Raw genomic sequence first — 23,574 nt, forward strand, 5'->3', positions numbered from 1 at the left:
GCAGGTTCCTAAAAGGTCAGGTTGGGAGCAGGGGGAAATAGTAAGGCCAGAGCCTGAAACACGGTTCAGATTTCAGGATCAGGAGCTGGGGTAATTACAGTAAAGAAGCTATCAAGACAATCCAGTTGCTGTGAGGATGTGGGTAGGAGGGACAGAGCCAAAGTTTTAGCAAGGACCAATAAGAGGTTTCAGGCTGCTTACTTCCAAACGTAAATAAACTATCTGCTCATTCAGAGACAGGTAAAAGATTTTTAAAATGAAAAGTTTTTTACTTGATATGAAAAGGTAACCTTTTCCCTCTCCACAGATGCTGCCAGACCTGGTGAATTCTCCAGCATTTGTGGGTTTTATTTCAGATCTCCAGCTTGTGCAGTGTTTTGCTTTTATTAAAGGATTTGTCCAGTTTGTCCTTTAATAAGATGGGCTGCAGCACAGTTTGTGGGAGCAGAATGAGTTGACAAATTGCTTGTAATGGTGGTCCCCAAATTACATCCATTGTTCCCAAACAATGGTTGTTCCCCATCCCAATTTCACAATGGATGTTTTACTGTATTCATTTCTTTCTCTACTCCTTAAAGCAAATTTACATTGAATACCAATGTGAGTTACACAAAAGTGTGACTTCAGGCAGGTACTGGCAACACCAGGCGTTTATTGCCAGTCCCTGGATTGAAGACGATCTTAGGTCTCTATATGAGAAAGGTGGCGACATCCGAACAATCTACACCTCTGTCTATATGGAAAGTAGAGACTGAGGGTACTTCCATTTTACAAAGTTGTAACATGAACCACAGTCATGAAACAAGTTACTTCAGAACATTTTCATGCTTTATTTCACAATTATTAAAACATCTCACTTGTCACATATACAAAATAGGAACATTTTTAGTTTTTATTATTTTGATTTTAGAACTGTCGCCTCCTTTTTCCATTCAGTTGGAGTGAAAGTGCATGGCTAAAAGCATGAACACCTGAAGTAATGAGATGGAAATGGCAAGGAAGTTATCCACATGTTTAGTTTGGGAAGAGACAAGAGGATTCCGTGGTAATAATGAATGGAGTTTACTAAGAAATAAAACTACTGTACAACTTTATACAGCACTGGAGATGTGGCCTCACATTGTGACAGTCTCAATGATGGCATGGGACATTCATTTAGCACCACAGTCAGTACTTCAAGTACGGTATCTGCACAATTCAATACCACTTAGCACCTTTACAAAATGATTTGAACCCCAAGTACCACAGTTAACGTTGAGAAAGAAATTATGTGTTTAATACTTTAAATTAAGTATATGAGGTAGTTTAAACCTTGGGAAGCTGTGGTTTTAAACTTCCTCTTTGAAAAATATTCAAGACTACAGATGACACTCATTTTCACGTTCTTTTATTTACTTTCCATTATTCGTGATTTAAACCTTCAGGGCAAGATTTCACCTGCAATAATCTCTTGAAATTTCCAAGTTGTTGGGAACTGCATTAAAATTGCATGGAGAAAACAATGTTCATTTTTTATTTTGGACTTCCTACTTCTCTTTAAGCCCAGAACTTAAGCAAGTGGATGAGCAGAAGACATGGAATGAATCAGCATTCAGTAAAAAATAAAAGAAAAAATGCGGAGAGTATTCTAATTTAGCTCAAGTTCATTTATTTGAAACAGACTGGGCCAATGTCCAAACCAAATTCTTGTTCAGGGCCACCAATATCCATAGGTGCAATGTCCATAAATGGCAAGCGAGATGTTCTCTGTGTTCTGTATTCAATGACTGTCTTACTCCATTCACCAGAATGTTTCTGTTACAAGTGAAACAGAATAAAGGGTTAATTAGACGGCATGCATTTCTGCTTGATAAAAAGATAAAGATGACATGGGTTGTAATTGGTAGGGTTTCTTTTGCATTCTAAATTAAACAGATTAGAAAGGAATGAATTTATTGCTGCTCATCTGAGATTCCACTCCCATACTGCTGCAACTGTTGTTGGATTTGAATGAGTAACTGATCAAGCACGTGCAGTTGGGATCTAGGAGCTGAAATTGCCAAGACTGGGTCAGGGGTTGTGGTGGTATAGAGAAGGAGAGTGGCAATGTAGAGGAGAAAGGAGATGGCAGTTGACATTTATTTTGGCGCTCCTTTCTCTACTTCTGATATTAAAATCACAGCAAAATCATTAGGTACATATTTGGAAGGAGTATTTTATTGACATATTTGGTTTAATTTACATAGAATCTCTACTGCGCAGAAAGGGGCCAGTCAGTCCTTTGAGTCTGCAACAACCCTCTAAAGAGCATCACATCCAAATTCATGCCCTCACCCCATCTTATCTTGGCCAGTCTACCTAATCTTCGGACTGTGGGAGGAAACCAGAACATTCAGCAGAAACCAGCATGGGGAGAATGTAGAAATTCCACATCACCCAAGGCTAGAATTGAATGCAGGTCCCTGCTGCTGTGAAGGCAGCAGTGCTAACCACTGTGCCACTGTCTTGTTCCTTATTCAAGATATAATGGAATAGGTAGAGAAATGTATTTAAAATATCCTTCTAAAAGTTACAAAGTCCTACTGCACTTTCGTGCTATTAATCTATCAAAGGTTTCAAACATACATGTAGATCATTTTCACTTAGGGTGTTTATTATTGGTGGTACCAACAGCATGCTAATATAGGTACAAGTTTGCTTATACACAGTTTTATATTTTGCAGTTTCTTTGTGTGATTAGGATGCTTTGTTTTACAGCATATATTTAATGAATGCAGAAAATGCACAACATTTGATTTTCGTTTTAATTTGCCATACAGATCTCTGTGAAGATACTCCCACAATTTCCATGATTAGATGATAAAAAAAGCTCAGAGCAATGGGACATTAAGAAGGAGCAGAGTTTAATGTATAGGTTTCACTGCAAGTGCTTTGATTAATGCAACTGGATGAAAAGAACAGATGTGTAGATGTAGTGAGAAGTTTGTGATTGAGATGAATATTGAAATAGTTGTGACTTTAAGTTCAAATTTTCATTGTTCAATTAAATTGCTTTAAAGGATGATTTTATTAAGAGACCAAAAAAGAAGTTAATCAGTGTAGGAAAAAGAACAGCAGTATCCTACTTTTAGAACCTTTACTGGAAGTTCTGAGTTCAGTTACGTTCCCTATAAAACTCTGTAAAGATCAGTTTTTTCAATGCCATTATGCCACATGCATGTAAACCATGCAATATTTAATTTGGAATAGAATCTGTATGCTACTTTCTATGCTATTGAATTGCATTTACAGGACCATTGGTTAGGGGCATGGAAAAGTATCCACCAGTGAAAAAGGCTGCACTAGTGTTTACAATTTGTCTTCTGGAGATTGTGGTGCTACACTACTGTACCTCCAGCAACAATGAGTGTATTTGGACTCAACTAGTAATAAAACATGTGGCCAGAACTTACCGTGCATCCATCTTCCAGAACGCTGTAAGTGAATCTGCTGTTACCTTCAGCTCGGAGTTCAACATCATTGGAACCAAGCAGGATAATGGACTTTTTAAGGCTTCCAGTCTCCTCATCCATGTATGCCACACTGTTCTTACAATGGTAGGTGATATTCTGTGAGGCTTCATTGGAGAGCAGGTGCAGGAAGGTCAGCTGGGTACCCATAACAAATGGGGTAATATGTTCATCATTGTAAGTGAACTAGAACAAAGAGAGTCAAGGTAAGATAACTGTCTCCCAAAATTGCAATATGTTGCATAGACACATTTTGCAAAGGGTTAAATATTCTTCATAATTTAGATCTGAATTGGGCTTACTTGAACACCATCATTGATAGTTTCACCAAACCAAACGTGTTTCTGTTCTTTAGGAGTCTTGCTATTCCACCAGTTCTTGCGTTCGATGATATCTGGGTTGGCATGTACACAAGTCTCTCTTGATGTGAAGTCGCAGTAAACTCTGATGGCATCCATGATACATCCTTGATTAGGATCGATCCAATAGTATCCTAAATTGGGGAAAGTGCACCAATAAGGCTTTTCTTGTTGCTGGAGCAACACATCATAATTAACTCCTCTCAAAACTTACAAAGCAGATACAGAAATCTGAAAAATACTTTTCATAAATGGATCTGAAATTCACAGTTTATAGATTAAACATTCTAGAATTTAATAAGGTATAAAATAAGATTTTCATCTTATTTTTCCATTACTCAAAACTAGGCAGCTAAAATTTTAGTTGTAGTTCCTATTGAAGGGATAGAAATAACGTATAAATGAATTTTACTTCCAAATGGACTGCAGCAGTTCAAGAAGGTAGCTCATTACCAGCTTCTAAAGGGCAACTAGGGATGGTCGTTAAATAATGACCCAACCAGCAGTGTGCATATCCCTTGAATGAATTAAAATAAAACTTCATTCCAATTTCTTTAATTTTGTCTGTGTTATCAGTCCCATGACACCTTGTTGAATTGGCAATTTTTCATTGTCTGTGTTATCAGTCCCATGACACCTTGTTGAATTGGCAATTTTTCATGTGACAGCTACATGATGATTGTGAGCAAAAGGTAGCAAAAATCATAATGAAACATAATTAACTTATCATCTGATATCTGTAATTTTCCAGCACAGATCAATGAGTAACAATTGGGAATTAGAATGTTGGCAAACTTTCCTCTTTTCTAGACTAAAGATGGGAACCAAGTATAGTCTTTCCCCAATGGCTGAATTAGCTCACTCAGCATAGATCAGAGATTAACATTATGACCTTAAGTTATAATGTACCATTCTACATGGTATATTTAGTGACTTGTTTTTAAACATAAAAGACATAGTCGTTTTGCACACAAACATACCTGACTTCCATTCTGGATGGCTGAGGCTCAGGTCACGGCATGAGCGAGCAGGGTTTTTCTTTGAGCCTTCAGGGCTGCGGATGTTCTCAATCTGATTGGTCAGAACTTTCAGTTTGGCATCAACCTCAATATCTTTCTCTCTAACTGCAGCTGGTTGGTCAGCTCTATAATACTCATGATCGTAGCTCACTTCATAATGACTGCCAGCAACGCCTGGGAAACCGGGAAGACCTGGTGGGCCAGGGGGACCCTAAAAAAAGACAAGGTTTACAAGTCATTTGCCTTCTTGCAGTTGACTCTTCTTATTATCACAAATTGCTTGTATGTGATTCTCCGCAATCATTATACAATTCTACTGACAACAATTTCAGATCATTCTACACAATTTTAAGATGATATGTCTGTCGATCTGTTCAACAAGTTCAACTGTCTATCAATGTCTGGGTGATCAAATACCCGAATGAGGCAGATGCATAGTACTCCAGGGCAGTTCGCACAAATGAACTAGGCTCTTGCTATCTAGGAACCTTTTGTAACTGATTGCTTTGGTATCATAGCCTTAACTGAAATTGGTTAAGGGATGATGACACCTTCCCTAATGAAATTGCATGACTTGATACATCTTCCACCATTTGTACCCTCAAGTTTGCTGTGCTGGGATGTGTTGGTTATCACCAGATCACACATTGGCTTCACTGCTTCTTCCTCTGACACTTTCTCCTTCTTTGAACATCTCACTTTGTTCCATTTCTCCTTCCATTTTAAATCTTCATTCTCTGTTAACCTCCCAAGGCTATTGACACCAAGATATCTTTACTGCTTTCTTCAGTCTGTGTCTGCACCTGCTCCCTGTCTTTTCAGTTCATTCCCCTTGCATTAACCATCCCATTTCTAACCCCTGTTCAACTTCTTAAATATGATGTCCTCTCCATATTCTTTTCTGAAACTCCATGTTTGAATATTTCAAATTGCATTTAATTCCTCCAAAATGATGAAAACATCCTTTTAATAAGCAGACAACACCATCCTGCTCCAAGCCCAGAAATGCATGGGCCTAAATGTCAGACAAGGATTGAAAGGTTGCATCTCTTTTCTCTTGAATAAGGACAGCTGAAGGTGACCTAACAAAAATATTTGAAATTATGAAAGGTCTTGAGTGCAAATATAACGAAAGCTTCCTATTTTAGGGAAGAGCATTTCTATGAACCTTGTATATAAGAAAGTCTCAAAGAAACCCAACTAGGAATTCTGAAGAAATGTCTTTAACGAAAGCATGGTGAGAACGTGGAACTTGCTAGCAGTAGGAGAGTTGAAGCAAATAGTGTAGATGAATTTAAGGGTAAGCTATACAAGGATGTGAAGGAGAAAGAAAAGAAGGTTAAGGTAATATCTTTAATTGAAAGGTAGGTGGAGGTTTAAGTAGTGAATAAGAAGTTGGTTAAACTGGATAATTCTGTGTACTGTCATATTTCATTATGCCATACAAGCACTAATGAAGTTGTCCTCAAAATGCAAACTTTAAAAAAAAATTAAAAATACACTCAGCTGCTTATAAGTTTCAACTTACCATAGGACCAACATCACCAGGACGACCGCGATGACCAGCTGGACCCATAGGACCAGCATGTCCAGATGAACCATCTTTACCAGGAGGACCAGAAGGTCCAGATGGGCCCTGGATAGAACAAATAGAGCAGTTTTTTTCATTGTTAGTGTGCTGCTCTAAATTGCAAATGACTAATTCTTTGAATCTGAAACAGCTATTTCTTTCCTTACCCTTGGGCCAGCAGGACCGGCAGAACCATGACCACCAGGTTCACCAGAAATGCCCTGGACAGGAAAGGTAATCAATTAGGAATTTTATCACTGAAAACAGCAGGGGAAAAAAAACTTGAAAAGGGGGAATACTCAGGAATACTGGGATTACTTACAGAAACACCAGGAAGACCCTGCAAACCACCGGGTCCACGCAATCCTTTCAGGCCTCTGGAACCAGCGAAACCAGTTTCACCCTTTTCTCCACGTGGACCTTGTGGGCCCTACAAACAGAATAATTTATTTATTTAGTGATTCATCCTGTGTGAGAAAGAAATAGAAAAATAATTACACAGTAAGACCTTCACTGGGTCTCTATTTCTATCAGTAATGGGTAAAGCTGTAGCTCTGGACATAGTTGTTGGGTTCTTTGCAGTACAAAGAATACTCACCTATTACAAACATATGAATCAATAACAGGCATAGGCTATCCAGCCCCTCCAGTCTGCTTTGCCGTTCAATAAGATCATGGCTGATATTACTGTAACCTCAAATCCCATTCTGCCAACCTTGGTAATCTTCCAACCATGTGTAAAAATAATTGATCTACCTATGACCTAGCAATATTCAAGGAATCTGCTTCCACCACCTTATCAGGAAGAGAGTTCCAAAGACTCATAACCCTCTGAGAGAGAAAACAAGTCTCATTGTTGTTTTAAATGGGTAGCCCTTGAATTTTTCAAAAGTGGCCCCTAGTTCTAGATTCACCCATCAGAGGAAACATCCTTTCCACATCTACCTTGACAAGACTATTAGGATTTTATATATTTCAAACAAGTTGCCTCATACTCTTCTAAACTTCAGTAAAAGCAAGCTAGCTTATTCAATCTTTCCTCATAAGACAACCTGCCCTTCCAGATATTAGTCCAGTAAACATTGTCTAATTTGCTTCCAATGTACTCTCTACCTTTCTTAAATAAGCGTACCAATTCTATACATAGTACTCCAGAAGCTGACTCATGAGTGCCCTGTATAACTGAAGTATAACCTTCCTACTCTTCTTTGCTGTCTTTGCCCTGTTCCTACAGACTGTTCTGTTGGAGAGGAATTCTGGTACAAAATCCAGGGAAGGTTTTCATTGTAAGTGGATATCCTTTGAAGATTAGCAGTGAAAAGTGAGGTGGCAGAATTAAAAAAACCCATTCCATGACATCACATTGCCAAAGTTCAAGATGCAATTTGTTACAGATGCAACTCTTTCTGCTCCTCTGGCAAACCTCCAGAAATCCAACGCAACATAACAGCCTCATCTCCAAACCTTTTACTCTCCATAGCACTTCAAAGAATTGCATCACACAGAATTGTTCCCGTACAGGAGGAGTCCATTCATTCCATACATTGTGCACCACCTCTCCAAATGCGCATCATAGCTTAGTGCTATCCTCTTACACTTTCAAACAACCTTGCACACTACCCCTTTTAAATGATCATCCAAAGCACTCTTGACTGCCTGCAAAATGGTTGTTTATTTTTGAGCATAGGAGACATATTTAAGCTTAAATCATCTAACCTTTCTGTCTTAATATGAGTGATACTACAGCAACTTAAAATGTACTTACAGCAAGACCTCTTGGACCCATTTGACCAACAGGACCAGTTGAACCTGCAACGCCCTTAACGTAAAAGAAAACAAAGAAGTATTTTTAATTTTAATTTACAAAATGTGGAACATCAGCTCACTATTACACACCGCTTTGACTAAAAGGAAAATAAAACCAAAAACTTACAGCCTCACCACGGTTGCCAGATTTGCCAACAGGACCAGCAGCACCATGAGCACCAGGTTGACCAACAGCACCAGCATTGCCAATTCTACCAGGGTCACCACGTTCACCCTGAGTGTAAGAGAAACAGAAAACAAAAATCATGAAGATAAGTCATATTCATTCAAAACCTATAAACTTATTAAGGATAGATGTTAGGACTGCATGTACCTTAGATCCAGCAAGACCAGCACGTCCAGGAGGACCATCACTGCCAGGATTTCCCTTAAAAGTGAAAGAAAGAATAAAACATGATCATGAAATGTACATATATTATTTACTCATCCAGGGTATCATGTACATAATAAAACATTGACAACAGTGGTCTATTTAATTACTTACATCACGGCCATTTTCACCATGTTGACCAGTCAGACCACTAGGACCAACTGCACCGGCAGGACCACGTTGTCCATGGGCCCCTGCAGGACCAGTTGAACCAGGTGAACCCTAGAAATTAATAGCAAATAAGATTAAGTACAGAAGAAGAGATCACTTCACTCAGAAAGTATGATATTTCATAAACAAAAATAACGTTACAACACTCAGTTCAAAAGAAATTCTGCATAGATTCTAAACTGTCTCCCAGAAGGAATCAGATGAACAGCTCTTTACATATTATCTCTATAGTCTCTTGTTAGTCCTCTACTGAAATTATAATAAGACACCAGTAACATGTTCATGAAATATCACGGCCACTGTGACTTAAGAGTTGGATTTTATAAATAGTTGTCCACTATCAATGCCAAACAGTGAAAAACACAAGTTTACTGCTAAAAAAACCTAATCCTTGATTGCTAAATTAGCAGAATATAGTTTTTAATATATTGTTTCATTACAAGTTCCAAGACAACAGACGTTGAAAGCACTTTTTAAAATCGATACTGACATTTCATATTGCAATTTCAGATTGATCTTTCTTTTTACACCACATACCAGAATGGTTCAACACAAGTTAAAACGTGGCTATTTTATTCTGGATATTAATAGCAACAGTGGTACAGCTAAAATAACTGAAAGTAAATGTACAGGCTGATTCTGTAGTCAGGAATTCCCAGAGAGGAATGCAGAGAATATTTTTCAAGGAATTTCAGGTTTACAGCCCCTGATTTTCTATCCATGAATGGGGAGAAGATTAGACTGTCATGATTTCCCAGCTAGGGTTACCTATCAATGGTTTTTTGTTGCTCAAGAAATTTCATATTTCCAACTTAAACATTTAAGAATCAGTCCTGATTTTAACTTTGTGTAAGTAGATGGGTTCTGAAAGAGTTAAAATTGTCCCTTCTGTGTTTTATTTGCTCTAGTAGAAGACAGCACCAGAGAGCTCAAAGACAAAACAACCCACTCTAAATCCAGTTGTGAAGAATAATCCAACTTGCAACAATTACCTTAAAGGTGTGTATGCAAAACCAACAACCTGTCACAAACTTGTACTGGCATATTTAGGGGATAACTTTCCCATCTACTTTCTTGATGAGAATTCTTGGGTTTTTAAATTTGAATTTTATTAGGATCTGGATAATAGTTTTTTGTATTTGTAAATGTGTGAATATACCCCGACACTAATTAACCAAATTGTTTAAGAATGTACTACTTTATGAAATGAGACACTTACAGGAGGACCTGAGACACCTGGGAGACCAGATTCACCTTTAGCACCTGGAAGACCGAGTGCACCTGCTGAACCGAGGAAGCCTTGAGGACCACCAGAACCTGGAGGACCCTGTACAGAAATATTACAAAAAGTGGACAAGTAACAATGTTTATTGAGTGAAGTAATGGAAATTATAATTATACATCCTTTTAATAGCTACTTTACCACTGGTTTAAAGTAACTTACAGCAGGACCTGATTCACCAGAGGGACCCCTCTCTCCAGGAATACCTTGTAGCCCAGCAGGACCTGATGAACCCGAACGACCTTGTGGACCTGTATCACCTCTTGGACCTTGTGGGCCAGAATTACCAATTGGACCAGCTGGACCTTGGGAACCTTGTGGACCCTATAAAAAATGCATTAATCACTTCTGATGCCTGCTTATTATCTATTGTTCATCTCTTGTCATATAAAGTTGCCAGAGGGGTATACTCTAAGACACACATTCAGAGTACGTATTCCAGAACAAAGACACAAATGGGCCTCCTCTGCTATTGGATGACATCTTTACAATATGGTCTTAAAACAATCTGAAATTTGTACAGTCAACTCCATGATTATTTAGCAAAGTCAATATTTTAAGCAGGAACAGGAACTTTGAAATTAATAAAACAAAAATGCAGATACTGGAAACACTGCAGATTGCATAACATCAGTGCAAAAAGGAAGATAGGACCAATATTCCAAGTTTATGATCTTATAGCAGAATTGACAAAAAAATCATAGGGTTGAAATGTTGAGCTTACCTTCCTTTCCCTACTGATACTAACTACCCGCTGAGAACTTCTAGTATTTTCTACATTTGTTTCAGATTTTATATATCTGTAATATTTCATTGCTTGACAAGAAACCTGATGTTGGCACTCGCTCCTCATGCAACTTATCTTTCTTCTTCCACCCTGACATGAATCTTCTTTCTTTGTGGTATTTAGGTTAACAGTTTAACCCAAGAGAAAATTCATTACAGGCAGGAAGACTTCAATATCAGTACGACCTTAACTCAATCCCTATTGGTTGAAAATTTAGATATAGTGAATTAAGTTGACAAATGATGCTGAGGATTGCTACAAATAGTGAAATATTCAATCAACGTATCTTTCTTAATTACCCTCAGAACCAATATATTTCATTAGACACTGATTTATCATCATGTACCATTGATACTGATTTATACTTTGTAAAATAAACCTTCTAGATTTGATATTTTTAACCACCCTATCCTAAAGTTAACACTGTGTGGAGACAGACACATATTGCTATATTCACCAGAAGCAGTTATAATTGCTTACATTAACTCAAGCTATTGCATGTTGTTCATTGGTTTAATCACAGTGTCAAAGTCGAATACTTTGCTCATTCAGAGAGAGGTGCAGATAAGAAATGTTAGAAGAAAAAGTACTTACTGCTGGACCAGGAGCACCTGCTCTCCCACCTGGGCCTGGGAAACCTGTAAAACCCTAGGAAAAGTAAAGCAGTTGCTGAAATTAGCCATTTATAGTCCAAGCCACATTTCACAAATTGATCAAAAGAAGTAAGAGCAACATTATGCCCTACCACCCCATGGCTAACTCCGTCTTTGGAAAAGATCATGGGAGAACTTTTACATCATGTCCATTTCCCCACATTATTCCTCATTTCCCTCAAGTGTCCAAATTTTTCCATCTTAGATTTAGTTTTGCTCACTGATTGAAGACTCATGGTCCTCTGGTGTTCAGAATTCTAAAGATTCACAACCTCTCAGCAAATAAATGTTTCTTTATCTCAATTCTAATTAGCTGAATGGATTATCCTGAGTCTTTGAATCCTAGTTCAAGGGGGGAATAAAACCCTGTAGATCTACTCTGTCAAATCCTCAAATAATTATTCATTTTTGAATGAGATTACCTCTTGTATTTGTAAACTCCAAAGAATATAGGCCCAATCTATTCAAATAAATGTTTGTAGTATAATTAATATTTAACTTACTGATGGTCCAATTGAACCAACAGGTCCTTGTAGACCAGCAGCTCCAGCAGGACCCTAAGAAGAGAAATACAAATAATTATGAACATAGAATTGTACATTGTGATAACAAATATTGCATAAGATAGTTACAAACAGCTCGTTTCCTGAGTACTGCAGAAGACACATATTATCTACCTTGAGAAGATTGAAAACAGTGCATCTGATCATTTAATTTCACCTGGTCGTAGCTGTGTCAAAATTCAAATTGGACAATTTTGGACTACTATTTGCTTTGCATGTGTGCTGGATTGAATTTTATTTATAACTGCTCTATTCAGATAAAAGATCAGGTTGGACAAGCAAGCCAGGACTTTAAAAACAATAAAGCAACAGGTGTACCCTTTACCCTTTACGTCACAACTGGTCCTGAAAGAGCAGCATGAAATATTAGTGGAGAGCCTGTGTTCAAAATTACCACAGGAGGCAAAGCCTGAAGCATCAAGTATATTGGCTCTTGCAGATTTGCAGTTAAATTGCGAGACCTCAGGAGATCTCATTTATCTGCTGATTGAAGATCAATTGTATACCTGGATACAGCATGTCCAAGAACAGCAAAAGTCATTGGAATTATGGGGAGAGAAGGAGATAAATTTCTCTGCAAGGCCAGCACACCACATTATCTCCCTTTCTTGCCACCTCCACAGAAGGGGAAATTGTCCCGTATGAGCCCCGTGGGGGAACTACCCATATATTTCAATTATATTTTGAACTCGGATTTCACCAGTTTTCTCATTTCCCCTCCCCCCAGCCTGTCTCAGTCAATTCCATCAAATTCAGTACCGCCTTCCTAACCTGCAATCTTCTTCCCGACCTCTCCGCCCCTACCCCAGTCTGACCTATCACCCTCACCTTGACGTCTTTCCACCTATCACATTTCCGACGCACCTCCCCCAAGTCCCTCCTCCCTATCTTTTATCTTAGCCTGCTGGACAAACTGTCCTCATTCCTGAAGAAGGGCTAATGCCCGAAACGTCGATTCTCCTGTTCCCTAGATGCTGCCTGACCTGCTGCGCTTTTCCAGCAACACATTTCCATCTCTGATCTCCGGCATCTGCAGACCTCACTTTCTCCTCATATATTTCAATTCAGCCTAGCAGAAGAAAGTCCACTGGAGTCAGTGATGAATTCGAACAGGAAGTGGAATTCCTGCACATGAGATCTTTGCTAATGATAGCACTGAAGAGGAAAATCTAGCCTCCATGGATGATAGTTGAAATGGTGACCTTTATATGACTCATGCATTTCCAAGAACTCACCTACAGATACCAACTTTGCTCACTTATTCCTTTCTCTGACTGGCAAACCAGGTACTTATATGGATACCACCATTTTGCAGTTCAGCGGTATCACTCTCTACATATATTCTCTTCATCAATGCCCCTAGCCCACATTGTTCCAGTGAAATTACCCAGGAAACAGCTGTACTGAAGTGATATATACAAATTTTGTAATCTAAGTGAGCCTCTTGTACAACAAAAAGGCATTGGACAAGGTTAACGCTGTCAAATTCTGCTGTGGTATGCTCATTATGGGGCACAGAATTGAGCATTAAGCAAAAATAGCAAAACTGTGGGATTCAAAGTTTACAGAATAATTCTGAATTAACATGAACGAAATTCACATACTGTTTCTCCACTTACAAAGATTTCTAACTTCAAAATATAAATTCTGTAGATCATTCAAGTATAAGTATGAGTTGGTAAATACCATAGATAAGGTATTGAGGCATACATAAGACAACTGTGCATTTGTCTGGGTATCAATCTAAATCATATGCTGTGCATAACTTTGTACAGGTAAGTTGTGCATCTTAATTTATTTCTGTGTCCTTAGGATCATATTCCAGCTAATATTTCATCCTCAGCCAAAGGCATCTCAAGGTGGACCAAAATGGTCTTATAGTTTAGACAGTTCAGGCAGAACTTTTCTGTTGTTTACTAGTTCAAGTAATGTGAATTGCAGTGGCAGAACATTGTACAGAGATGTATTATGCCTGGCCACTGCCCATTTTAATGCCAGATGATTTATATCATTTTAAACATGACATTGATACAAAAAAGTAAAGTGTTTGAGAATGAATTGTCAACTAGTTAAGGTAGAATTGCTTTTTAATTGAATGACTTTAGGTCAGGATACTTACTGGAGGACCAGCGGCACCAGGTAGACCAACAGGACCAGCAGGACCGACCTCTCCTTTGGAACCAGTCACACCTTTCTCACCTTTAGCTCCAGCGTGTCCATCTGCACCCTTTAATAGAAGAAAGCAGTAAGCATTTTTAAGAGCTTATGTTTTTAAAAAGGTGTAAAAGTATTTAAAGTAAGATAAAAGGAAGTTTTGAAACTCACAGCTGGACCAGCAAATCCAGGGGGACCAGTACGACCAGCTTCACCACGTTCACCCTAGGCAGGGAAAGACAAAACCAAATAGTTGTATCGTCCATACTTCTTCTCACATTGGAGGCTGATTGAAATGTGTCACTGCTATTACGTTTAACTACAACAGGCATTTTCTTCATTGCATTATCGACAACTGACAGCATGATTAGAAAAAATAAAACAATACAAGCTTAGATAGAATAGAAATTCATTTTACCACATATTGCTTTTATTTTACTTACTTGAAGACCACGAGGACCAGCTGGACCAGGGTGACCAACAGCACCAGAGTCACCCTGAAAAGAAAAGACTTTAAGTCAGTTGTTGATGATTACAAAACGTTATAAATGTAAAAAAAAATATGAGCTCTGTTAATGAGAAAATGGTGATATGTATGTGAATAACAAAAACAGCAACAGACAACATGGATGCTGGTGCCATTACTAGAAAGATTAAGCAAGCTTCAGAAACTTACCCTATCACCAGGAGGACCACTGGGGCCAGGAGGACCACCAGGACCAGGAAGACCCTATGAACAAGAAATTTGAAAAGGTTTAGACAAAGTGAAAGATAAGTTCAGGTTTGATTGATGTATACTGGCAGATACAATAATATAAGACACAACTTTATTCAGAGAACAATTATGGGGCACTTACCCGTGCGCCATCTGGACCTGGACTTCCTTGAGGACCTGCTGAACCTACATCGCCCTATTAAAAACATATCATCAGAGTTAGATGGTATACAAGATAGTGCAGCTCTAAGAAATAGCAACACATATCGGTGCTTAATATCTTGATGAATTATTTTAAAAATTATTTTAAAGCTAATAATGTTATACATGTTTGTGGATTCTGTCTTCCGGCCATAAGTTGAATTTCCTCTGTTTATGCTTCAAACATAATTTATCTTTAAATCATTAAAGAAAAACGAAAAGGTTGAAACACATTGAATGAGCCATAATTATAAAGTGTCTAATATGAAGCACAGACATATGACTGAGCTTTAATAGTTCTTATTTAAATTGGTGGTAGTGCATTCTAATGAAGAGAGCAAAGCCTATGGAAGGCTACATTGTGAATCTGTTAGAAATCTATGCACCATTGAAAATAAAATGAAAATATATATTTCTATTTGTTTAAAAAAGATTGTCAATATTTTACAAAATTACCTTTTCACCTTTGATGCCAGGAGTGCCAGCACCACCTCTTTCACCTGGTGAACCCTGAGCACCTGGGGCACCGACATGACCAGGTAGACCAGTGGAACCAACTTCACCCTAAAAGGAATAAAGATTAACGGGTAAATTTTTTGACTGTTAGTTAATGCAATGCCCAACACAAAGCACTGAAAACCCATTGATACATCTTTCTAAGAAATTCAAGCTCCTGCATAAGATCCCAATCTCCTTATTTAAGAAATAAATGATGCTAATTCCAGGTTTACCCTGAACAGTTGATGATGGCATCTTCTGCTGATAGATTGTTTTCAAATGTTAATGCCATTTCCAATTCCCCAGCCCATGTAAGTCTGTATTGTTCATTCCCACATAATCTTCTGGCTAGCAGCTTCACTTGAAGAATGATGGTTTGGCTTTTGAGGCTAGACATACAATCAAAGGAAGATGGAAGACCAGCAGCCTTACTGAGTGTTGCAGCTGGGGACCCCTGAGCATTAACCTATGCTTCTGCTTAACTAGTCCAATGATGAATCCGCTATAATGCGCTATAGGTAATTCCTAATTCATTGTGTGAAGCTCATTCTTACACCATGTTATTCACATTAGTCACAAAGTGACTGCAACAACTCTCAGTTACTCATTTATAATGTGGAAAAGATCTTTAAAATTAAATTGCTAAGGACATTTTATGCTATTAGACATGTTTCAACATAAAGGCACCTTAAAATGGAGGCATCCTCAGAAGTGTGAATGAAGCTTTGAAAATAAAGACTGAAGCCAGAGGAAGGAAACTGTCCAGCCAATTGGCATTAGCTGTGGCTGCAAACTTTCATCCTCACAGTCCTGACCTTGAGGTATGAAACCTCTTGGTCCTATAATTCACTGGATTGCTGTTCTTAGGCCACTTCCATAAAGCTGGATTCATTCTCATACCAAGGGGCAGCAATGAATCCACCAATTCCCCAATTAAGGCACTTAATTAATTAATAGATAGACAGCACTACATTGACACTGCCACCAGCCTGACCACCCTGAAGTAGGAACATGTCAGGTCAATGACCCAATGCTCTCATTTTCTGGTTTCATTCTAAAACCTGCCTCCAGGGACTAGGAAACTTTGCCCTCATGGTCAATAAGACATGCAGCACATTACTAGCACAGCTTTGATATGGCAGATGATGATATGAAATTTTAAGATCTTTATGTTGAAGAATGGAATAAAGTAAGTGACCCTTTCAGTCATATTATTACTACATGTTGTGGGTCAGTCAGTTCAGTTGCCTGAATGGCTGACTTTCAATTCAGAGTGATGCCAACAGTGAGGGTCCAGTTCCCAAACCAGCTGAGGAGGACTATCATTCTCAACTCTCCCTTTGTCTAAGGTGTGCTAACCATCAGCTGTCTTTCCTAGTTGAGAGAGAGCCCTATGGTCCAGGAGGAGTATGGTGACTTTATCTTTGCAATGTGACTTGCGTTCAAATGATTTCAAAGAAATACTCGAATAATTCAAGAAATTGACATCAAAGCATGGGCTGAATATTGATGCAATTTAAGTTTTAAAAAGTTAAGTTCAGCCTACCTTTCCACCTTCAGTGCCAGGAGCACCACTACTACCACGAGCACCAGGAAGGCCCTGAGAACCTGGAGCACCGCGTTCACCTGGAGGACCTCGTTCGCCCTAAATAGGAAAATATGAACCACAATGCTTTAAGTATGATGTTATCACATTGAAGAGGCTGAAAGTGCAAAACTATAGAAACTTAACTTACTCTTGTACCAGAAATACCAGGACTGCCATGATCACCTCGGAGACCCTGTGGAGAAATGACAGTAATAAGATATTGCAACATTAAAATGCATTATAAAGTAAAATCTGGAAAGAAAAGAAAAATAACCCTAAAATTTCCCATTATGAAGAAGACATTTTCTGAATGCTATTTAACCCTTTGGATATATAATTTCACAGTTGATGCATTTGAAAAGCATGAAGAAGGTTTTTTTCCCTGTAACTTTGCTTTTGTTTGTATTTAAATAATTATCCAACCCTCCCTTGAATGCCTTAATTTTACCTGCCTCCACTACATTTGCAATCTAGAGTCTATCTATTTGCTCTATCAATAAGTTTCTCTCACTTCACATTTGTTTCTTTTGCAAATCATTTTAAAACTCTGGCCTCTGCATTTACAAGTAGGATTAACTTCTCCTTATCCACTCTGTCCAGACCCCTCATGATTTTGTAAGCAGCTATCATAATGCCTTGTAGCCTGCTCCTCCCCAAAGAAAACAGGCCCAACGTCTCCAATCTTTCCTCATAATTAAAGGGCCTCATCCATGGACAATTCATGTAAATTTCTTCTGCACTCTGTCCAGTATCTCAAATCCTTCCTGAATGTGGTCTAATTAGAGTGTTATATATATATTCATCATGACCCCCCCCCACCTTTGCACTCTGCTCCTGTTTATGAAGCCGAGGGTAATGTATGCTTTATTGTTTGTTCTGCCACCTTTGATGATTTATGCACATGTCCACCCAGGTCTCTCTGCACCTGCTTTTGGAGATTGTCTTTTATTCTATACTGTTGCTTCATGTTCTTTGTATCAAAGTGCATCCTCTCTTGTATTGGACTTCATCTGCTAAATAATCATCTCCACTAATTTGTCAATGTCTTTCATAATTTCCACACTGTTCCCTTTACAGTTTACATTTCTTCTAAATTCTGTGTTAGCCATAAGCTTTGAATCTCTTCCCTGCCCACCAAGATATAAATCATTTATATATTTGGAAAATCGAGGGTTCAGCCCTGAGGAACTCCACTCCTTCCAGCGCAAAAAAAATCCATTAATGATTATTCTCTGTTTGTTATCCTTTGGTCAATTTTGTATCCATGTTGATACTGTGCCTTTTATTCAATGAACTGTAACTTCCCTCAGGTCTGTTGCATTTCACTGTATTATTTCATGCCTTCTGGATGTCCATGTACACCACAAGAATAGTTGTTCCCTCATCAAACCTCTTTGTTGCCTCTTCTAAAAACTCCAGAAAATTAGTTAGACACAATTTTCTCTTAACAAATCCATGCTGACTCTTCTGAAACAATCCACATTGCGCCATATCAATATTAATTCTTCCCAAATAATTGTATTGAGAAGTTGCCCTGCCATTGAAGATAAACTCATTGGTATGTAATTGATGGGCTGATCTTTACAACATTTCTGAACAAAGGCATAATATTTGTCATTTCAAAGTTCATATTGGCATAGTTTTGAATAAGGCATTTCAGATAATTCAAGTTCATATATGGAGAGCATATAAGTCTTGGAATTGGCAGATGATTATTTGTCTTACCTGATTACCTGGTTTGCCTGGCTCTCCAACAGCACCAGAAGGTCCGGGCATCCCCTACAGTGACAGAAAGAAATGCATTTTAGGACTTCAATACCAGATCGATGGGACTTTAGTTGTGGAAATGTGCAGTTGGCAGACAAGACTAGTAGTACATATTTATAGAATGCTTTATTGTCCAACAACAAAAAAGAAATTTTGTAAAATTAATTCATTCTACATTCTTCTCAAAACTATGTCAAATTTTAAACAAAATATAATGCAGACATTATTGTTGGATGTGTTTCTTAATCAATTTATACTAATACCTTCCCTTCACTATCACAAAAAGGAATTACTCCAGTATTTTTAATAAAGAGAGGAACTTGTTATGAATGTGTTAAATGTTTGAATACTAATATTAATGACAAAAATTGTAACTTTGAGATTTGAGATTAATATTTGTTGCTTTTCTTAAGGTTAATGAAATGAGAAATCTTTTAAATCCATCTAACCAAGAGGAGAATATATTATCAATTTAACACTTGGCAGATGCTGTTGTATAGAAAAATGAAATTGCTTTAATGCAAGAATTACATTTATCAGTAATGCATGTAATTTATTTGATGGACAAAACAAAAAATACCGTATCTTTAAGAAACTAAGGTTTAGTTCATGGGCTAAAAGGATAGATAGAATAGGTCATGGTTGGCTAACTACAGGCTCCAACTGCTCGCTGTTGATACTTTCTCTTTAATTCATCGAAGAGATATGTGAGTCACTAATCAGCCCAGCATTATTAGCCCTTGAACTGAGTAGCTTGCTTGGCCATTTTAGAAGTCAGTTAAGAGTTATCCACAATGCTGTGGGCTGGGAGTCACAAATAGACCATTCCTACTAAGGATGGTTGATTACCTTCTATGAAAGACATTGGTGAACCATCTGCATTTTTACAACATTTAATATTTTCATGGTCATGACTAAGACTCTGGCTTTCAGTTCTAAATTTCCTTCATTAAATTTAAATTCCACCAGTTGGTACTTTGAAACCAAATCCCCGAGCATTAGCCTATGCTTCTGGTTAACTAGTCCAGTGATAAATCCACTACAATGCTATATTTGTAATTCCTAATTCATTGTTTGAAGCTCATTCTGACACCGTGTTATTCACATTAATCACAAAGTGACTGCAATAACTCTCAGTTACTCATTTATAATTTGGAAAAGATGTTGCAAACAAATTGCTATGGACATTTTGTGCTATTGGTTAGACACATTTCAACGTAATTGTAGGAACATCCATTATTTGTAAAAAAAATTATTTTAAATTTAAATCAGTGTATGAATTGATTGCAACCTAACCGTGTTTTACAGTAAGATGTGCAGAATTGTTTGACATATTTGTATGTCTCATTTTAATCTGCCCTTCCACATGAAAGTATTATAATTCAGTTAGCTAGCCTATTTTGTTGGATCTGGTGCATACTCAATTTCAAATACATACCTGGAAACCAACACTGCCAGCTGGACCTGTTTCACCTCTTGCACCTGTAGGGCCCTAAATAAGAAGAACACTGACATGTTTATTTGACCAAATTGCTGAGTGATAACTATATCTACTTTTCAAATTCATATTAATGGAAAATATTAATTAAAATAATTTAGTTAGTTCATTCACTCATAATATTTAAAACTTACATTGCATTAATCTTTTGAAGTCAAATTAATTTATTATTAATTTAGCTATTGTGTAACATCAGGTATATTAATACGTAATAAAACTGCATGAAGAAAACATGATCACATTTCAAATAACAATCTCCAGAAAACTAAGATTTTCAAAATTAAATTAAATGTGAGCACTAGGATGTAAATATTTTAAAATCTACTAATCCAATTCCTTTCCATTATTTAAAGCAAGGCCTTAACCCACTTATTTCAAGCTGATGAAAGACTTTGTTCATGTAAAGAAAAAGGAATTATATAGGAAGCATTAAGTTTAATCAATATTCATACATCATTTTAAAATCTACTTTTGCATCCAAGATCTGTAGCATAGTTTTATGTCTGTAATTGTCTACTTACTGCAACACCAGGAGCGCCCTGTGCTCCAGTTTCACCATCTTTGCCAGGTGCACCCTGAAAAACAAAAGCATCAGAAAATAAATTGTTAATGTTATTACATAGTAAACACCAATTATTGCGGTGTGTATTCCTCATGATGTATTTAAAATTCACAACAAATAGTTTAATTAAATATTGTATTTGCCATTCTTGGAGATTCATGTGATCCTGTAGCATGCTCTGCTTCCTAGATTAGTGACTTTAGTCAGGATTTATTGATACATCCTATTTTTGCAGAAATCAAGTATCATCTACAAATGTATGCATTTTCAAAATATAATAAATATGATTTTGACTTGTGATTGTTGTTACCCCAAACAACTTTAATAACAGCTGATCAACAAAATATTGACAATAATTGCTCTTTACACCAAACACTAGCAGTGATTTTTAAATGTTGCCTTTTGCTTTTGCCTTTGCCTGAGAAATAAGTGACAAGGAAAAGAAAATCTGAAAGCCTGAGGGTTGAATTGCCTACTCCTGCTCCTAGGTCTTAAGTTTTTTTTATTACATGGACTTTGAACAGCAATTTGTTCACCTGGTTCAATCTTCAGGCATGACTTGGCACAGCTGTCCAACCTTTTTCATCCACGATAAGCTCGAGGTCATTTTAAGTTATAGGATTCTGACTGCAATGGTAACGTCTCACTTAATTTACATTCTATCAAACCGTTTCTTAAGTTTCCCTTTGCTGTATATGACTGTTGTAAAGCAACTGAAGGGCAGCAAGCTCCTGAAATGCACGTTTCTTGCATATGAAGAAAAATTGCCTCACAGTAAATCAAACTGATGTTTTTCTGCAATAAATATGTAAATGTCCATTTCAGCTTTTACAATGGCTTACTTTCTTTGAAATATTTTTGAAAATTTCTTCTTTTGATTGGCTGACTCGCTAATGTTGAGGCAGTATTCACTTTTTAGACAAATAGTTTTGAGTCACATATTGAAAGAGTGCAAATGAATGCAAATGCAACTGTCTGAGGCTCCTTCCTCTGCCATTTTAGTACAATCAAAGACCCATTAAAATAAATCCTCAACCAAAATAGTGAAGGAAAGAACTACGAATATATGTTAAAGTTTGAACACCTGTATTTCTTGGCAGAATTTCAGGTAAATATGTAAAATGCTCAGTATGGTGATCCTGCACTATTTTACCAAAATATGAACCCTTGCGGACATAGGAACATCATACAAAAAAAGTTAAGCATTTATCCATTTTCATTACTCCAGCAGCTCCCAGCTTTAAATGGGTCTTTAAAATACACTTTTACTTTAAGCAACAAAGTGAGTACATTGGGATGAGTTTTCCAAGCCTGGGATGGTGGGATTGGAGATGGAGGGGTCTGAAAAAATAGTAGGGAGTTGTGTTGGAATGGTATTAAATTTACCAACAAGGCCCCACCTAACACTGATTTTGCACCCATCCCTTCATGTACTAAGTGTGCAAGTCAGCAGCTTTATGGAGCACAATGAAGCTAATGGCACAACAAGGGGGCCAACAATATGAAAGACTTCAACTGTTGCCAAATACTCCTGCCAGTATTTTCACTTATTGACAAATAGGCTTGGCCTCTCTGAAATTTTCATTTCAATTTTGGGCTTGGAGGAGCCTTTCACGGGAGTCTCCAATATTGCTCAGCATTACACATCTCTGCTTGTGGGGTTTGCCCCAGGCTCTTGCTGCCTGCCTTCTGATTGGGTTGGCAACTTTGGGAGCCACCTGCAGTTCTTAGTTAGATGGTGAACACAAAAGCAGGAAATTTGAAGTTACCTCTGGGAACTGTCTTGTTCCCAACAAAGGCTGAATTAAGGTTCCACTTGGTCCTGATGTAGGGGTCCCAAAGTCACCGGGAAAGTCCAGCACATTATGCATTGATCTATATGCAGTGTTAAATAAGCAATTTTGCTAAAATTTATACATACACGTGGACCAGCAGGACCGACACTTCCTCTCTCACCAGGCTTGCCAGGTAGACCCTGGGAAATGAAATAGAAATAATAATGTTATCACCCAAATACAAGCTTTTTTCATCTCTGAAATTTTGAGAAAACTTAATTTAAATTATTTAAGTGAATAATTGTTCATCTAACTTTTATTTTATTTAACAGGGTTTGTTTCTAAACTAGGGAGTGAATATTGGACAAGACATGATTACCAGAGAAGAAAAAAATTTGACTTTCTGGCATTGAGACTGCAAGAGTTGGTATCCATACATTCGCATTTATATTGCTACAGCTACCAAAATTCTGCCATTTAGCTTTCAGAACTATAAATATCCTGCAGCCATAATCTTAACAGCTGACTTTTCAAACACATATGTCACAAAGTCATGGTTTGCACCTATTTAAGATTAGAATCAACCTTAAATTCATTTGTTCATCTAACTAACGCTGTCTCTTAACAACAATGTTAAAACTCAGAACACAGCAAGGAGTCGGTTGTAATTAAAGAAATATTTTATGTTTATGGAACATCAAAAATTTTAAGGAAGAAATTATATGTG

At 37.5% G+C, this 23,574-nt stretch overlaps 1 protein-coding gene across 2 annotated transcripts in view; it reads right to left on the bottom strand.

Annotated features, from left to right (window-relative positions):
- Window positions 1-806: 806 nt before the first annotated feature.
- The window catches only part of col1a2 (collagen, type I, alpha 2), a 51,046-nt gene continuing 28,278 nt past the window's right edge, over window positions 807-23,574 (bottom strand). For both annotated transcript variants that reach the window (XM_043689936.2, XM_043689937.2), the window contains exons 26-52: window positions 22,994-23,047; window positions 21,032-21,085; window positions 20,451-20,504; window positions 18,971-19,024; window positions 17,394-17,438; window positions 17,204-17,302; window positions 15,616-15,723; window positions 15,101-15,154; window positions 14,920-14,973; window positions 14,687-14,740; window positions 14,415-14,468; window positions 14,209-14,316; window positions 12,030-12,083; window positions 11,468-11,521; window positions 10,249-10,410; window positions 10,024-10,131; window positions 8,748-8,855; window positions 8,577-8,630; window positions 8,370-8,477; window positions 8,202-8,255; window positions 6,759-6,866; window positions 6,604-6,657; window positions 6,395-6,502; window positions 4,828-5,077; window positions 3,791-3,981; window positions 3,432-3,674; window positions 807-1,794 (exon numbers count right to left, since the gene is read on the bottom strand). In XM_043689936.2, the coding sequence (XP_043545871.1) occupies window positions 1,648-1,794; window positions 3,432-3,674; window positions 3,791-3,981; window positions 4,828-5,077; window positions 6,395-6,502; window positions 6,604-6,657; window positions 6,759-6,866; window positions 8,202-8,255; window positions 8,370-8,477; window positions 8,577-8,630; window positions 8,748-8,855; window positions 10,024-10,131; window positions 10,249-10,410; window positions 11,468-11,521; window positions 12,030-12,083; window positions 14,209-14,316; window positions 14,415-14,468; window positions 14,687-14,740; window positions 14,920-14,973; window positions 15,101-15,154; window positions 15,616-15,723; window positions 17,204-17,302; window positions 17,394-17,438; window positions 18,971-19,024; window positions 20,451-20,504; window positions 21,032-21,085; window positions 22,994-23,047 (2,595 nt within the window). In that variant the 3' untranslated portion in view covers window positions 807-1,647. The remainder of the gene's footprint in view (window positions 1,795-3,431; window positions 3,675-3,790; window positions 3,982-4,827; window positions 5,078-6,394; window positions 6,503-6,603; window positions 6,658-6,758; window positions 6,867-8,201; window positions 8,256-8,369; window positions 8,478-8,576; window positions 8,631-8,747; window positions 8,856-10,023; window positions 10,132-10,248; window positions 10,411-11,467; window positions 11,522-12,029; window positions 12,084-14,208; window positions 14,317-14,414; window positions 14,469-14,686; window positions 14,741-14,919; window positions 14,974-15,100; window positions 15,155-15,615; window positions 15,724-17,203; window positions 17,303-17,393; window positions 17,439-18,970; window positions 19,025-20,450; window positions 20,505-21,031; window positions 21,086-22,993; window positions 23,048-23,574) is intronic.

The sequence above is a fragment of the Chiloscyllium plagiosum genome, unplaced genomic scaffold, assembly GCF_037043375.1.
Source record: "Chiloscyllium plagiosum isolate Xiang-an unplaced genomic scaffold, Cpla_swu_hap1 HiC_scaffold_5, whole genome shotgun sequence".
In the NCBI taxonomy this organism is placed as follows: Eukaryota; Metazoa; Chordata; class Chondrichthyes; order Orectolobiformes; family Hemiscylliidae; genus Chiloscyllium; species Chiloscyllium plagiosum.